At 43.6% G+C, this 17,134-nt stretch overlaps 1 protein-coding gene across 2 annotated transcripts in view; it reads right to left on the bottom strand.

The window, feature by feature from the left end:
- The window catches only part of arhgef40 (Rho guanine nucleotide exchange factor (GEF) 40), an 84,728-nt gene that overhangs the window by 30,819 nt on the left and 36,775 nt on the right, over window positions 1-17,134 (bottom strand). For both annotated transcript variants that reach the window (XM_079490408.1, XM_079490407.1), the window contains exons 9-16: window positions 17,035-17,128; window positions 16,769-16,858; window positions 15,360-15,476; window positions 10,440-10,538; window positions 7,607-7,758; window positions 2,484-2,622; window positions 1,373-1,492; window positions 353-544 (exon numbers count right to left, since the gene is read on the bottom strand). In XM_079490408.1, coding sequence (XP_079346534.1) covers window positions 353-544; window positions 1,373-1,492; window positions 2,484-2,622; window positions 7,607-7,758; window positions 10,440-10,538; window positions 15,360-15,476; window positions 16,769-16,858; window positions 17,035-17,128 — 1,003 coding nt within the window. The remainder of the gene's footprint in view (window positions 1-352; window positions 545-1,372; window positions 1,493-2,483; window positions 2,623-7,606; window positions 7,759-10,439; window positions 10,539-15,359; window positions 15,477-16,768; window positions 16,859-17,034; window positions 17,129-17,134) is intronic.

Raw genomic sequence — 17,134 nt, 5'->3', positions numbered from 1 at the left:
GACCTCGTCATCATGAGACAGGCTAGCCCTGTTGCGTCTGACGCAGCCTCACGCAGGGAGGTCCTGGAGTCAACTAACCAATCAATCAATCAATCAGTCAATCTTTATTTATATAGCACAATTCAGACAAGTGTGGTTCACAGTGCTTCACAGGAAAAAGAGAGGAAAAACAGTGGTCAGATTTGTCCCCAACTCATCAGATGTTTGACACAACGGGTGTGATAATCCATTTGTGCAGCCGCTAAATAGCGCCAGTTCCACTTAACAAATGGGGAATGTTTATGTGATATGCCCAGTTTAGCGGTATAGCCCGGGGCCGTTAACTGTTAAAGTGTTGCCAGTGCATTTTTACCTCGGTGAGCGTGGACAGCAGCCTCTGTGTGTTGTCCAGTGTGGTCCAGCAGTCGGACAGACAGTGGGACATGTCCCTGAGTCTCTCCCTGACCGGGGGCAGTTTGATCTGCACCTCACCGAGGCCCGTCCAGTCCAAGTCACACCAGGCCTCCAGGTCACTGAGCACTGACAGGGTCTCACTGTGCAGCTCCTGCAAAGATACGCACCCATTATAGGCAAACAACACCTCTTAAATCCCAGGGGGGTCCAGGAGAGAAAATCTAAAATATCGGAGTTGGAACCTAAGACCTTGACCAGCCCCATTTACCCGCTGAGAGCTGTTCATGAGGTGGACAGCCTCTGCCCCCGCCGGCGGGGGATTGGGGCTCAGGAGGTTTTAACCTCTTGAACCCTAGTGTCCTTGTTCTGGAGGGGAACATTGGCTAGAGCAGTGGTTCTCAACCTGTGGGTCGGGACCTGAAGGGGTCCCCAGAGGACAGTAAAGTGACAATGTAAGGACTTTTAAGACCTAAAACAAAAATGTGTCAAATTAAGAAAGAGGCAAAATTTGAGAAAATACTGTAGCTTGCGCACAATTTTACAATCTGCCGTGTGAGCTTGTAAATTGAGCTCGAGATATAATAGAGCCCTGGGTGACTACAGTCAAATAATAAGTATATAATATATAGGTTAACCCCTTCAATCCCTATATTATGTCGTAGACCGGTGTCCCCAAAGTGTCTGCCTTTCTCTTAATTTATCCAGGGATGTGTTTGCTCTTAACCAGCAATGGCCAGTATTGTATTCCTACAATTCAACCACAGATGTGTAATGTTGGTCACTGGTGTGTCAAAACAGAATAATATTACAGGCAATCCACATGCCTACACCACCCGCTTCGAATGTGATCAACATTCAACCTATACTGGCTGTGATTAGGACACACGGAAGTGAAACTGACTTAAGTGGCCGATTAAGACTGATATGAGGTTAGGGGACTTACGTGCCTGCTTAAAACTGATGAGGTTTACAAACTCACGTTGGCTGTCTCTCTGAAGGTCTTGAACCTCTGCTGCTTCAGTGACAGTCTGCTGAGGGACAGCGGAGGGTCCTTGTAGTCATCTAGCTGAGCTTGTACCTGCTCAATCTCCTTGTCACACTGAGGAGAGAGAGAGAGAGAGAGAGTGAGAGAGAGAGAGAGAGAGATGAGCCAAATATATATTCTCAACCAGTGGGTCAGATGACAGTGAAGTGTCAATTTAAGGACATATAAAACCTTTTTAATATCTAAATCAAAAGACCATTACTGCATCAAAAGTAATCAACAAACTATACTATTAAAAACTGGTAAAACATTGTCCTGTGGAACCGAGTCAAACAAAATCAACTTCTACATTCCAAGTTCTTGTCAGGGTGGGCGATCGGTCTCCGGTTCAATTATGATTATTTTGGGGGGTCAATTAAGGCCTGTAAGCAGTGATAGCACTGCTGTAAAGCAGTGATTCTCAACCTGTTTAATTTCAAGGTATGATTGATATGCATTAATCCAATTGATACCATACACTGTATCTGTGGGACCTCAATCTACACTGTAAAATCCTCAGTGTCAATTTATTTTTATTTTTTTATTATTATTATTTTTAAGATTTGTTTTTGGCTTTTCTGCCTTTATTGATAAATACAAGTGAATATTGAAAGGAAAGAGGGAGTGGGAGATGGGGAGATACATGCAGCAAAGGGCGGCATGAACGTGACTCGGCCAGAGCCTATGACATGCGCCTGGACCACTAGGCCAGCGGGCGCCCCCCTCAGTGTCAATTTAACTCTGACAGTGAACAAATGGGAAGTAAATGGACCCTTAAGGCCTATTCATACTCCAGTTTTAGGTGAAGAGGTGGCCACCTTTTCGGTGGTCACCTCTTCATCTAAACGGTGGTTTTGATGGCGCCGTTCATAGTCCATCACAGTGGTGGAAGGGCACCGCCTCCTTCTGGGCTGCCCGGCCGGAGCGAGTCTGGGTGACCACCGCAGCTCAGTGACGTCATGTTGTAGTTTTCGGTGATAGCGGCGGTCACCTCATCACGGAAAACTGGGGTATGAATAGGTCTTTATGGGCACAGCCAAAATGGAGACCGAGTTTTGTTTGTTACCTTTTCCAGTTTGTCCACCAACCCGGCCAATCGGCCGAGCGCTTCCAGGTCACGACCTCTCTGATTGGACACGCGGACGAGGCTGTGGAGGGCGTCGTCCACGCTGTCATAGAGGGCAGAGGTCACCGCTAGGGCAGCCCTGAGGGGACAAAAGTAATCAAAAAGGTATGAATTAACTGTATGTTCCTATTCTGGACATATTTCCCATTAAAAGCGGGAAAGCATCTGTGTAGATTTTATCTCTATATCACATTGGTTGCCTATTAAAACATTGCAGATATTGCAGCTCATAGTATGAGCTTGTAGCTATTTTTTAATTTATATATATTTTGAAAGCCAACATTTTAAACTCAATCTTTGCTTCTGGGGTTCACATAATTCTGAGGGTCCTTGACATGAACTACTGATATAACATACGTTTTTCAGTAAAATGGGTTAAGCAAACATTCTGTGAAAATAAGTGATCAACAAGCTCAACATGCGTTGTGAGGGGGGGGGGGCTACAGACCCCTTGAGGTAACCCCGTCAACAAAGTACTAGTCAAGCAAGTAACAAAATACACTTTAATGATTGAATCCTCCAAAATGCAGATAGCCAGTTAGCTGTTAGCTGTGTCCTGAATGGACACATTGAATATTTACTTTAACCCATTCAGGCCTGACGTCGACATTTAAAAAAATGTCTTCTAAATCATGACAATTTTCTGAAAGATTTGAGGCACATTTTAACGATCTTTCAAAAATAGCAGACCTACAAGCTCGTAGCGCGCCACTCAGTGGCGCGCTATGAGCTTGTAGATCTGCTGTTTTTCAATAGCTAAATTATAACATAATGTATGTAACACCAAAAGGGGTTCCCGCTCAAAATGCGAACACAAGCGCACATTTCAAACTTCTGCGTAATTTATTCATTTATTTTCCCCCAAAGGTTGAGACTTTTGGGATGGTATTTTTAGGAGTGAAGGAACTTGTTCTTTCTTAGATACACAAGTAGACACTTGGATATCAAAAGTGTGTGTTTGTGTGTGGGGTGGGGCCGGGGGGCTGTAGCACACACAGGACCCTTTTTCTGAAGATCCAAAACAGAGTGCTTTTGTGCAGGACATGCACTATATAAGGGTGTTTGTGTGTGTGTGTGTGTGTGTGTGTGTGTGTGTGTGTGTGTGTGTGTGTGTGTGTGTGTGTGTGTGGGGTATGGTATGACATGGCATGGGAGTTTGACTATATAATGTGTGCGTGTAATGTGTATGGTATGTGAGTATGTATGGTATGACTGTTAATGTGTGTGTGTGTGTGTGTGTGTGTGTGTGTGTGTGTGTGTGTGTGTGTGTGTGTGTGTGTGTGTGTGTGTGTGTGGTGTGTGTGAGAGACAGAGAGAACGCCTTGCTGTTGAAACTTTTCTGAAAGGAATATCTGTGGGTGTGTGGTATGCAAGTACACTGTGTGTGTGTGTGTGTGTGTCATTTTGAGGTAGATTTGCTTGACCACAAACATATTTTTTTAATTTAGATAGCATGTTGTTTGTTGTAAAGACAGATGCTAGGTTCAATATCACCTGGTATCCTAGTTCTAGTTTCTTTTGAAGCACTACATTGTTCCCTCTGTACTCTACTTACTCTACCCCACGCATGCCCACGCGCCGGCACGCGCGTGCGCGTGCCGGCGCGTGGGCACGCGAGTGTGTGTGCGTGTTTGTTAAGTGAGCAAGATTCTTGTGATGAGAGACAGATACCAGAGAGATAAAGAACACATTGGGAGTTGGCCAACCTCCCTAAAGAGGAGGAAAAATATTATGAATGAGATTAAGGGCAGATCGTATCGTTAAAGTCAGTTCCAGACTAATACCCATCCATCACCGACGTGGCGCTTTTCTACTGCACAGAACTCTGTCTCGACTCGACTCAGCTGCTCTTGACGAGCTCCGAGTTAAACATTTTAGGAAAGAAACTAGAAGCTAGTTTGAAAGTTTAACAGCATTCCTGAGCTTCCATGCAGTATAGTGGAGTGTTATGGTGCAATGTTGATGATTGTCGCCGAATAAATCAGTAGTCTGGTTTCACGTCACTTTTTGGTATTCATGGAATAAAGCAAAATAAAATATCATGACGGAAAGTTTTTGTTGATGATGTTTGGGTATCATCATTTTAAACCTATTTTGCTGCAGTTGATGCTTCTGAGCATGTATTGAATTGTATTCTATTGCTAGTTCGACCACTTCAAAGAGTGCGACATGCTTTCATAGAAGGCTTCTATGGAGTGGTGACTAAAAACTTGAATCCATGGGTATTTCCTCAGCTCATGCTTTGGAAACTCGATGGATAGTGATAAGGAATAAGGTACACGGTATGTTTAGTCTAAAGGAAAACCAGCTAGAAATATCACATCACGGGTTGTCTGCCTCCGCTGGAGTTTACATGTCGTGAGATTCCCTCAATGCATCCATTCCTGAGATCCATCGCATTCACAGGGTTGGAACAGACGGCCCACTGCGGCCACTGCCACAGTGGTGGCATCCTAGTGGATGTTTGTGTCAAATGTCATGACATTCCCTCAAGGCGTTCCAGAGATATCACATTCACAAGGTCGGGATGAGCAGAAGGACGGACGGATGAACATATGGACGGATCGACTGTCGCCAGGAGAGGCAGAACAAAGGGTAAGAGTCGAGTCAAACTGAGCCGTTTCTTTGCAAGGAAAAAGCTCTATATGTGACCACAGATACATCTGTCTTGTCTGTACCAAATCTCAAATGCTGCTTTGAGATCTGTGTTGAGGTTCACACAACACAAACATGAGCAACAGTACGGTGTCTGGATCCATTTCCTCTACTTTGTTTTCGAGCAGATTTCAGCACTCCCTAATCTAACCCTGGCTTAAACGACGCCAGCCTCCTAAACACAGACAGATCTGGGTCAAGAATCTGAAGGTTCATCCAGCCAGCAGCAAGAGGACTTCTGCATCTGGACAAAACTACAAACACAATGTCATCTTTGTGACACACATTGCAACATTCCCTTTGAGGGGAGGCATTACCACACCCATCATGGACTCACTGACCGTCCTTACACTATAGGACAGGGGTTCCAAACGGTTTAACAGTCATGTGCCCAGTGTTGCCACCGGGTTTTAGGTCTATAAAAACGATGCCAAAAGAAGCGACTGGGCTACATGAGCCCTTTAAACCTACTCATCAGCTATTTGAAAATAACCGATCTACAAGCTCACAATGTGACGCGATGTGACACGTTGTGAGCTTGCAGATCTGCTATTTTCAAAAGAATCTTGAGGAAAATGCGGGATATTTTAACAACACAAATTGTTTATGGGGGTCACTCACTGGCATAACATTCTTTTCAAAGATGGGAGTCTGCAGAGTGCAGACAAATATATATTAATTTGGGGGTCCTTGACATGAAAATGTTTGGTATAAACAATATAAGCAACTAACACTTTAGAAACGAGGCGAAAAAAATAACAAACAACCCGCAACTTCCAATATTTATAAGTGACCTTACAGGAAAAACTATCCCAAAGTCGCTTATAATAATAAGTGGAAATGGCAACACTGCATGAACCCCCTGAGACACTCAAAAGGGTTGTTTGGGGAGGTAAATCACAGTCTCCACTAGACTGATCCATGTGACCCAGGGGAACTATTATTGTCTCACTTTGAAAGTTGCTGCTCGAGGAAATAGTGCTGCACAATTTATCAAATTAATCAAATAAAATACAAAATAAATACAAATAAAAATCTAGATCTAGATTCAGACACCTATGCGATCCATTTTTTTTTATTTGAGCAAGAATCGTGCAGCACTAGGTGGCTGACCAATTCATTTTAGTTTCTTTTATGTTTTTGCTACAAGAGAGAGACTTTAAGAGAGGTTGAAGTCAAGCACTTTGATGTTGTATGTCTAAAGCCACAGTCATTTGGAATGTAGTAATGTTCAGCAACTACAGACTAGACAATAAGACAATAAAAAATGTCATGGGAAAAAATTTAATCATGTGAGAAAACTGAGATTCACATTTGAGCAAGAACGTGCAGCACTACTAGGACATAATGTATGGACAATTGGACATACAAATTAGCTCACAGGCCACCAGTTGGCCGATGTGTTATGCACAGTAAATTCACAAGTGTTCATTTAAATGTAACTGTAACTGTGTGGGTGTTTTGAACGCAGATCTGCACAAGAGCTGACATTTGTACCACTGAGATAATATAGCCTAGCGTAGCCTGCTTAACCCATTGGGAGAAATATAACTTTGACCTTCAGGTCAAAATTTTTGTCAAACCAGAAACAGGAATCGTGTCAAAGGTCGTGTCCAACCTAGGACACATGATCTAAATGTCTCAATAGAATAGCAGGGAGACCAAACCACCCTGACTGTATAAGTTATATCCTATTATACAACAGGTCATTTCGAGGAAGCAATCTGATTGGTTGAAACAGCTTCTAGCCGTTCCTTAAACCAGCACAAAGGAACACCTACTCAAAACAAAGATTTCAGCTGTGTTCTTCTCCCAGAGCGCAGCAGACTCGGTGGCTAGGCTAGCTAGTTTCTTAGGACATTTGTGGTCGTTGTGACTACATCTGTCATTAAAACAATATGATTTTTCGGCGATTATCTTAGTTTTAAGGGTAACTGTTGTATAATTGCAATATTACACTCGGGGGTGTTCTTAATCGCCTCCCACTGGCGCTGAGTGGGAGCAGACCTGCGGGTACCGAAATTCGGTTCCAAGTTGGAACCGATAACAACATGGTGGGTACCGGGTACCCATAGAAATAATTCAATTTCGGTTCTGTCACACGCTATTTCCGGTAAAACACCATTGTAAGGAGATGTATAGAGAAGCTGCGTCTCTCTCGGTAACACACTATTCATTCACCAACACGACCATTCATGATTCTGGAAGATGCTTCTAAACTTGTATTCTATTGCTAGTTTGATCACTTTAGTTCAAATATTCTTTCATCTTAAAATAACTAGGCTAATGACTGACAATAGCCGATCTACAAGCTCACAACACGTCGTGCAGCATGCATTCACAGAAACACGATGGCAATCAGATGTGACGACTGAGAACTAATCCATGCACAAGGCTGCTTTAAGTACCTGCAGTCGGGGGACTTCTGTGCCAGTCCAGACGCGCTATTGGCCAATCCCGCCAGCCAGGCACCGCCCCTCTGCTGCAGCTCGGTCAGCCGTTGGTCAGCCAGGACGCTCATCATCAGCTGTCTGTGCTTGTCGATGCTTAGTGGCACAGCCTGAGAGGGGAGGGAGTTTATTATAGTTAACGGAAACTAAAGAAATAACGAAAACTAAAATTGTTAGTTAAAAACTACAATAAAAAAACCAAAATGCCGTTAGTTACCAACAGTAATCGAATATATATATTTTTAATTGTATCTTTTGTTGAGCTGAATTAGAAAAACAATTGTCAAAACGAACTAAAACTCAACTATAATGAAAAATCCAAAACTATTGTGACCTTGTAGGGGAGGGAGGGTGGGAGGGAGAGAGAGGGAGGGGTGCTGTGGTTATTTTAGTGGGCATGTACAGTATGTGGGCTATTCCCTCGGTTAAGACCCATTATTGTCATTTCCCATGATCAGGAATTTAGGCCATTCATATAGTTTCCCTCCTGAGACGAGACGCTCAATGTATCATTGTGTTTCACCACACGGACAGACTATATAAATGTCATTTATGCAAACTATAAAGCAGAGGCGTATCTACAATAAGGCGAGGGCAGGCGTCCGCCTGTCCAAATCCATTTCTGGCCTGGCCAAAATCCATACAAAGAGAAAAAAAAGAGGACAAAAACAAGACATGAGAACTATTATTGGACAGCTGATTGGCCGTCGCGGTAGAGCGCGACCCTCAATCACCCATTGGAATGTAAATGCAAGCCTTTCAGCCTTTGTATACTACTCGTCTGGCAGGTATATCTCTTTGAAAACCTTTAGTGCTACGATTGTGTGCGGGGAGACGACAATTAACACATCTTGCCTGTCCAAAATATAATTCTTGCCTGCCCAAAATGTAATTCCTGGAAACGCCACTGCTATAAAGTCAGGTCAAGGACCCCCAAATGCATATGTATTTTGTCGCAGACCCCCATCTAAAAAGGCTTTGTGCCAAGAAGAGAACATGTATAAAAAAAAGAAAACAATATATATACAATTAAAATTATTCAAAATGTTCGAAACATTTTCAATATTTCAAAAATAGCAGATGTGCAAGCTTGCAGCGCGGCACAAAGTGATCCACTTGTGAGCTTGTACATCTGCTATTTTTTTGAATAGCTAACATAAATGGAAAAAGTGGTTAAAATGATTGTGATGCTGTACTAACAACTTTTGCTGGAGCCCCTAGGCCCGGACCCCACTTTGAGAACCACCGATTTATGCAAGAACTCGTATGTCCAAAAATGTTACTTTTAGAAAATTAAAAAATTGCAAACATACATTAGCAGAACTAAAAGCTCACAACGCATTGCATCGCTTGAAGATCACCTATTAATGCTACTTTTGTGTGACACTATAGTATGAAAAAAAACATGAAAAGTAGAAATATGGAGATTGGAGATACAAGATTTTTCTGCCCGACAACAACAATAATGTTTCATCAAGGCTAGACCAATTGCCTTGGAGGATACTCGTTTCCCATTAGCTGGCAGGTGTCTGTTATTATCGTCTATTGGGACAGCTCATTGCATTAGCGTTTTAAATCAGCGCTCATGACGCGTAACCATAACGACAGTAATAAACAAGCAGTACTGTAGCAGCAGCTGTTTGTTGTTTGGAGCAGTGGTTACCAAGACGACACACTGTTTATTTGTTGTTATACCTCAAACATATAAACAGAACAAACAAAAGGAGTCTTTTGCTTACGGCATGGCACCTTGGGAGCCCAGCCGTCTACAAGCTCTTCCGTCCGTCCGATGTGCACACTGCCAGTAAAAGGCCAAAGAAGCCAATCCCTCAATAGTTTTCCCCACACCCTTACGGACATCCAATTGGTTCCATTCTGTACAGTCTCAGAGTTGCTAGTCTCTCTAGAGAGACTAGCAAAGGAAAAGAGGGCGCTGTTTCTCCTTTACTTGCCGATGGGTTCTCAAATTGCACAGTTACAGACCCGTAATGGTTCATTTGGTCCCAATTTAGATATGCAGACAGATGCCAGGTTCGTTTGTTGACCTGGCATCCTATAGTTTGTATAGTTTCAATGTACAGATGTATTTTTATATTATACTGTTTTTAGACTGATGTCAGGTCCTTGGTTTATGATCCTAGATTACTATTTCTATGCATTTGATATATTACCTCGTGTTTACCTTGCTCACTGTAAATCGTTCTCGATTAAGAGCGTCTGCTAAATGCTTAAATTGTAAATTGTAACTGTCAATCGTTTAGCTGGGGGCCCCCTAGAACCTAACCTGACTCTGCCAGATGGGGCAGCAGAGGCGGGATCAAGGCAGCACTGTGTATGCCTTGATCCCGCCTCTAGCTGCCGCTGATTGGCCAGGCCGTTTTGTGGCCGGGCATCAAGTCTGCCTGAGAGTTCCCAGATGGGAGCAGGAGGGGAGAACCCGGTGTACTCTCTGCTGCCCCATCTGGCAGAGACAGGTTACCTAGAAACCCCTCAAATACCCCAACAGTGAGAACCACCGGTCTGGCTAGGGCGGAACCTCTCACCGGGGAGTGTTAGAACGGAGGTACTACGTCCTCTCGGTGGGGGCTCCTCACTGGCAGGTGAGCCAGTAGCCGGGTACAACAGTGACAACACACAGAGATGTGTGTGGGGAAGAATCAGTTGGTATAACGACAACATTGGGGAGAAAAATGCATGAAAAGCCAAAAAGAAAAGGCAAAAAATGGAAGATTGGCTGGTGGTGAGTCATTGTTCTGTGTAGTTTATGCTAAGGCTATAGGACCACTTTTACCGTTATAGTTTCCGGTATTGGCTCAGAGTCCATGGACTGCAGTGCCTCTCCCAGCAGGGTGAGGGCGCTCTCACAACGCTCTGTCAGACTCTCCAGACTCTGTAGGAGGAAAGCAAAAGAAAAAGAGGGATTAGTGATTTTTTGTGTGTGTTTTACCATTTTGTAAATATACAATATTTAAGGGTTCAGAAAAAAAGGATAATGTAATTGCCTCTAATAACTTATTGTGTGTGTGCGTGCGTGCGTGTAATTGTGTGTGTGTGTGTGTGTGTGTGCGTGTGTGCGTGCGTGTCTGTCCTGTTGTATAGTGTAAACAAAATCTTTTAAATGGGTTAATGTACTCCAAGTCTATGGGAGGTAGTGAAACAGCTTGAAATCGGGCCATGTTCCTTTAGAAGTTACTTCCCTCCGGGGAGTGAGTTTATGAGAAAGGTTAAGGGGAGAGCAGAGGGCGGGGAAAAGAGTGTTTAGACAAACTCATCAGAGTTGGAAACTGTCTGGGAAACTATAGTCCCAAGCCGTCTGCGTGACTCCCCTCTCCCTATCTCTCTCTGCCTGCCCCACATGCCTCTAGCTGTCTGCATGTCTCTCTCTCTCTCTCTCTCTCTCTCTCTCTCTCTCTCTCTCTCTCTCTCTCTCTCTCTCTCTCTCTCTCTCTCTCTCTCTCTCACTCTCTCTCTCTCTCACTCTCTCTCTCTCTCTCTCTCTCTCTCTCTCTCTCTATCTCCTCTCTCTCTCTCTATGCCCTTCCAGGTTCAACTCCTCCTTAACATCCATCAACCTCCTCACCTCCACCATCCATCCAGCTACTGCTCTCTAATTAGGGCCCTGTCCTGAGCGCCACCCTCACCCTCTTATTTCTAAAAGTTCTAGGCATATTTTACATAGGCCTATATATATATATCTTTTTTTAAACATCAAATAACCGATCTACAACGAACACGAACGACGCAGTCTAACATTCATTGTCAATGGAAGCTACGTAGCGACGCAAAGCCACAATGTTGCATGTATAGCTGCTCCAAATGATACTCCCATTCATATTTGCGTGTGGACCTTCTACAGTCTATGGTTGTGAACGCACCATAACTCCTCCTTAACAATAACATCTAACATCATCTCCCGTCCTCACCTCAACCTCCATCCAGCTACTGATCTCCACCTCCTACATTCTACTATCTCTCTGTCCCCTCCTTGTCTTCTTCTCCTCTTTCAAGTGTCTCCTCTTTCTCAATGCTGTCTGTCTTTCTCTCTCTCTCTCTCTCTCTCATATCTAACCACTTAAAGTTAAACCCTATAGCGTTACTGTCGGGCAGAAACCTCTTATCTCCATATTCAAACTTTTGGTGTGTTTTTTCCTAAATTAATGCCCATGAAAAGAAACAGTTTTGGACATACTGTATGAGGTTTCCACCCGACAGAGGCGATACACTCTGTTGAATGGTATCCCCTAGGCTCTATACTTAACTTTTTACCTTAATTTTAACCGACACATAAAACACATAAAAACCTCAGGAAAGTGTCCTAAACATCATTACAATAATATCTTTCGCAAAGCGGTGAAGTGGCCATTTAACGTTACAGATCCATCAGTTTAGTGCTGACGAAATCTCTATTCACATCTCTTTCTAGTCCCCTTCTCTTTCCCTCACTCCTTTGTTCCCCTCCTTAAGTCCTTCTTCCTTACTCTCCCCTCCCTCCCTCCCTCCCTCCTCCGACTTCAGTCTTTTTATTTCCCCATTAAAAAGAATCATAGTGTGTAATTTTAAGAGATTAAAAAGCCCTGCAGGCTCATGAAAAAAGAAAACACCTCACCTCAACAAACAAACCAATAAAAGAGAGAACAAAAGTGAAGATTTGCAAACTGGCGACAACACAAAAAAACAAACAACTAAACCGGAGTAAAGAGGGACGTTGCCTCTATTTAACTTTCTAATTTTATTCTATTGTTCTGGAGTCAAAGATAATATTCTCACACTTATTAACGTCTATGCAGACAACTATAAGACTATTTGAAGACTTCTCACACCATTCAACCACATCAACCACCATCCACAGAATCAGACAAGTACTTTCTAACCCAAACCTACATAAAGTTGTCATTGCCCTTATTTAAATTCATCTCGCCTGGAATAGTGTAATGCCCTCTACTCAACTCTCAGCAAGGAATCCATCCATACACTGCCTGCAGTTGGTGCAGAATGTGGCTGCCAGACTCATTGCTGCATGGGACTTCTCCCTCTATCCTTTTTAACTGCAATGATAACCACGCTGCCCTTTGCCCTTTAAACATAATACAGTGGAAATTTGAAAATAACAGATCTACAAGCTCACAAGGCACAACACGTTGGCGCGCACGTGCCTGCGTGTGTGTTACTTTGGCTGTTTACCCCAGTGACAGGTATGGACTAGTAAATATGATTGCAGAAGCCACTACAGTCCAGCTACAGCTACTCATCCTAACATTTTGTCACTGTGAGTCTCCTTCCACAGTGCCCTTAAACATAGGTCTGTATAAGAACATCTCTCTTATGTGGTGTGTGACAGCTGTTTCGTCCAACTTAAAGGGATATTATTTCACTTTCAAACATGTTTGGAACGACAGAACTGAACCGGTTCAACCACGGTGGAAAAGTGGCCTTCGGCAGAAAGATTTAAAATGTACTATTGTATTATTTCTGTACTGCAATACAGCGTCTCGGTCCCGCCCCCTTTCATGGTGACGAGCGGCCCAGAAGAGAATTTCCCATACATTTTTCCCATAGACGTTTCAAAATGTTTTTACTTTTTATATAAAGTCCTGTAAGCCTCGGAGAAAGCCAACTCGGATGGTGACAAATCATGACAATAAACAAAACAATTGGGAGAAGAAGAGAAGAGAAGAAAAACAACAAAAAGGTGTTGTACCTTGCCCTATTTTTCCCCTAGAGGTCCTTGAGGGAGTTCCAGGGGGTCCCCAGGTAAATGATCGTTTGGAACCAAATGGACCCTTATGGGTCTGTAACTCTGAGAAATACAAATTTGTACACTCTCAGAGTTAAATTAACATTGCTTTTTCAATATAAATGGGGGTCTCAGAGATAGAAATGCCATTAAATGTAGTCTAATGCATGTCAAACTGAGGGTCCTTGAAAATAAACGGGTTGAGAATCACTGCTAGAGCCGTAAAATATCTTCTCTTGTGGGGTTCCTGGCATATGTTTTCAAATGGGGGTCCGCAGGCTTATTAGTGTCAATGTGGGGGTCCTTGACATGAAAAAAAACTTTTTGGGAACCACTGCTCAATATGACATAAATGTAAGGTTCTATAAAGTAATTCAGGATGAAAGTTATTTACAGGGAGAACCACTGCCTCACACACGTTATGCTTCAGAAGCTGTGTCTAAAGCCTGGAGTTCAACGATGGTGACCTTTGACCCGGGAGCCAGTCAACCAATAGGAAAGAAGCACACCGTTGACCCCACTTGACAGCCATTTTGCTCGTGGCTTTCTTTCAGTGACCCTAACTAACCACTCAGGTCAAACAAGTCCAACAACGCTACACATCAGAAAACTGGCAGAGAACTGGCACCAGAGCTACTGTATGTAGCGCTGACCGGCAATGCCCACAAACCACAAAGACAACAAGGGAAATTTACACATTTGATACATGTGCTGGATTCCGACACAGGTGTGTGTACCCGCAAGTGTCTAAAACTACGAGACACGGTCGTCGATTTTAAAAGAGAACCTCTAGTCATAAAACAGTGATTGAAGAGCAAAACGTCAACCTAGTAAATAGTTATAAATAACCCAGGCACAGTGGTTTGACCATAAGCTCTCATTTGAGGGTCAAAAAAGAAAGAAAAAAGAACGATGTCGTTTGTAAAACGAGCCAAAAGCATCTGTTCTCTCTCAGCATACTCAGCTTTTTTTTATGTGGGCTAAACTGCACAGACCCTGATCTGGACATGTAATTTGTGGAGTCAGTCAATACAAACAAACAGGTAACCAGAACAGTCTGTGCAGGATCACAAAAGGCCACCCCTCTCTGTCAGATCATTTAGTGTGCGACAAACACGGACAAAAGACATCTATTGCGTTACACAAGCTGTTGGGAAATGCCAAAACCATTCTGGAATGCTCCGGCCACTCTTGGCCCTTCAACAGTCATTTTACCCAGAGCTCCTTCCATCTGGACGCTGACCCCAGATGCTGTTCAGATCTGAACGTCCAATTGAAGCAGAATGTCCTTCATCCCCGCTGTCTTTAATCTGCTCAACGTGCACTGGTAGCCATGTTGTTTTTGAGCTGACAATGTTGTGATTATTTTCACTGCGTGTTTGTTTAGTGTTTGTATTGTTGTACAGCTGTCCCAATAACCACATGAACTCCTAAGCATCCCAAATTCTGGGCATGTCATAAATCATAATAGGTGACGACTTGGCGTAAAGATTGGGTGAAAATGTATAAATCAGGGGTCTTCGGAAAAACAAATCAGGCAGAGAGAGAGATGAAGCAGATCGTGCTTTTAGATCGGCAATTTTCACTAATGTTCCCCTCAGAATAGGAATGCTAGGGTTCAAGTGGTTAATGCAACAAACCAAAACAAGTTTCTATCACACGAAGATTTGGAGACACCCCCTGTAGTAACTCTGAGGAGCCCTTGTTTTTGACCTGAGATCAGATTCTAAAAATGTCTTCTACATCCTGACAGTTTTCTGAAAAAGCTATGTTTCTATGTCAGTCGTTCTTCGATTTAAAAAAAATAGCAGACCTACAAGCTCGTAGCGCGCCACTCGGTGGCGCGCTATGAGCTTGTAGATCTGCTATTTTTCAATAGCTAAAGCATAACATAATGCTAACACCAAAAGGGGTTCCCGCCCAAAATGGGTTAAAGACCCCTGGTGTAAAGTATAAATCCGGTATTATTTCTCTCACCAGTCGGAAGGCCAGCCAGTCTGAATGAGAGTGGCTGAAGTCTCCGTCCATCTCTGTGGGCAGCTGCTGTTTGTCCACATACTGCTGCAGGACGCCTGTCCCCCGCACCACGTGGACCTGAAGGGGACACCGAGAGGACACAAGGGGACACAAGACAAACAAAGACATTCAGCCTCAGATTATGATAAATCCTTGCTTTAAACCACATTACCATGGATATCATTGCTGTCGGGCAGAAACCTCGTATCCCCATACTGTCATGAACGTCCTACAGCAGTAAATTAATCATCCTACAGCGTCGCACAAAAGTATCAAAAATAGCAGGTATGCAAGCTCGAAGCAATGCGTTTTGAGCGTGTCGATATGCTACTTTTGAATTTGAAATCTGAAAGGTAACAGTTTTGAACATTATGAGGTGTCCGCCCGACAGAGACGATATGCCATTTCACCCGTAGATATCGTCGTCTCACGTCATTAACCGAATAAGGAATGATACGCCCGAAGATGTGAAACGACGTCAACGTCATCAAATGGTGTTTGACGTAATTGTTTCGTGATGTGGGGAAATACACCAAACACATAATATATTGTTTAAGCTCTGTACTTTTTGGTGCTGTTGTGTAATGAGAGACAGCGGCAGCCAACCAGAAGTTCCCTGTTGTGTGAAACAGATTTTAAGAGGACCCAATGTTATTCTTGGAAATACTTCCGCGACCCAGGGGATGAACGACTGACGTCAGGACTTCTGTGCTCTACAGTTGGAGGCCATCGATATTGTCCTTTTCTTTTTGCTGAGGTTTGCGTGATCTGCGCAAAAGGACAGTTAACCCATTTTGGGCGGGAACCCCTTTTGGTGTTTTAAACATTATGTTATAATTTAGCTATTGAAAAATAGCAGATCTACAAGCTCATAGCGCGCCACCGAGTGGCGCGCTACGAGCTTGTAGGTCTGCTATTTTTGAAAAATCGTGAAAATATTTATTTTAGAGTATTTAGAAGGATTTTTTTTAAATTTTGAGGTCAGGCCTAAATGGGTCAAATGATAAGGGACAATATCGGTGGCACTCAACTGTATGTGGCCTATTCATACTCCAGTTTGAGGTGATAGCTTATCACCGCAGTGTGTAGTTCTCTAAAGTTAGAAAACTACAACATTACATCACTCGCCGCAGTGAATTGCTAATCACCGCTCACCCTGACACATCTCTCTTTTTACTGACCGACATCTCCCCTTTCATTCTGGGCTATCACCCCGTTCACTGTTGGTCTAGAAGTTGGGTGGGTGGGGATAAGTTATCACCTAAAACTGGACTATGGGCGCGTTCGGAAATAGCGCACTGAGCTCGCGGTGCACATTTCCGAAGGCACCCTATGTATGAGCCTTTAGTGTGTAAAGTGTATGAGGTCACCTCTACTGCTTCCAGGTCATGAGTGGGAGGGGCCTCCTGCTGCTCCTCTACCAGGATCAGAGCAGACCCAAGACCTCCGTCAACCAACGCCTGGAACACACACACAAACGCATCGCACACACACGCACACGCACACACATACACACACTGAAATCAAGGCCTCGAGGGCGTTAAAAGCACACAAACATAAAACAAAACAAAACCAACAAACATTTATTGCATTTGAGCGCTTTTCTTTCTTCTTTCTTTTTGGGGGGGCGTCTCACCTGGAAGCGTTTAAGAGCGGCGAGGCAGAGCGTGGAGGGCGGGGCCTGTCTGCTGTCTATTAGGACGGTCAGACCCCTCTCCTTGGCTGGAGGCCTAGGT

The sequence above is a fragment of the Electrona antarctica genome, assembly GCF_951216825.1.
Source record: "Electrona antarctica genome assembly, chromosome: 21".
In the NCBI taxonomy this organism is placed as follows: Eukaryota; Metazoa; Chordata; class Actinopteri; order Myctophiformes; family Myctophidae; genus Electrona; species Electrona antarctica.
This window is presented reverse-complemented; position numbering and strand designations above follow the sequence as displayed.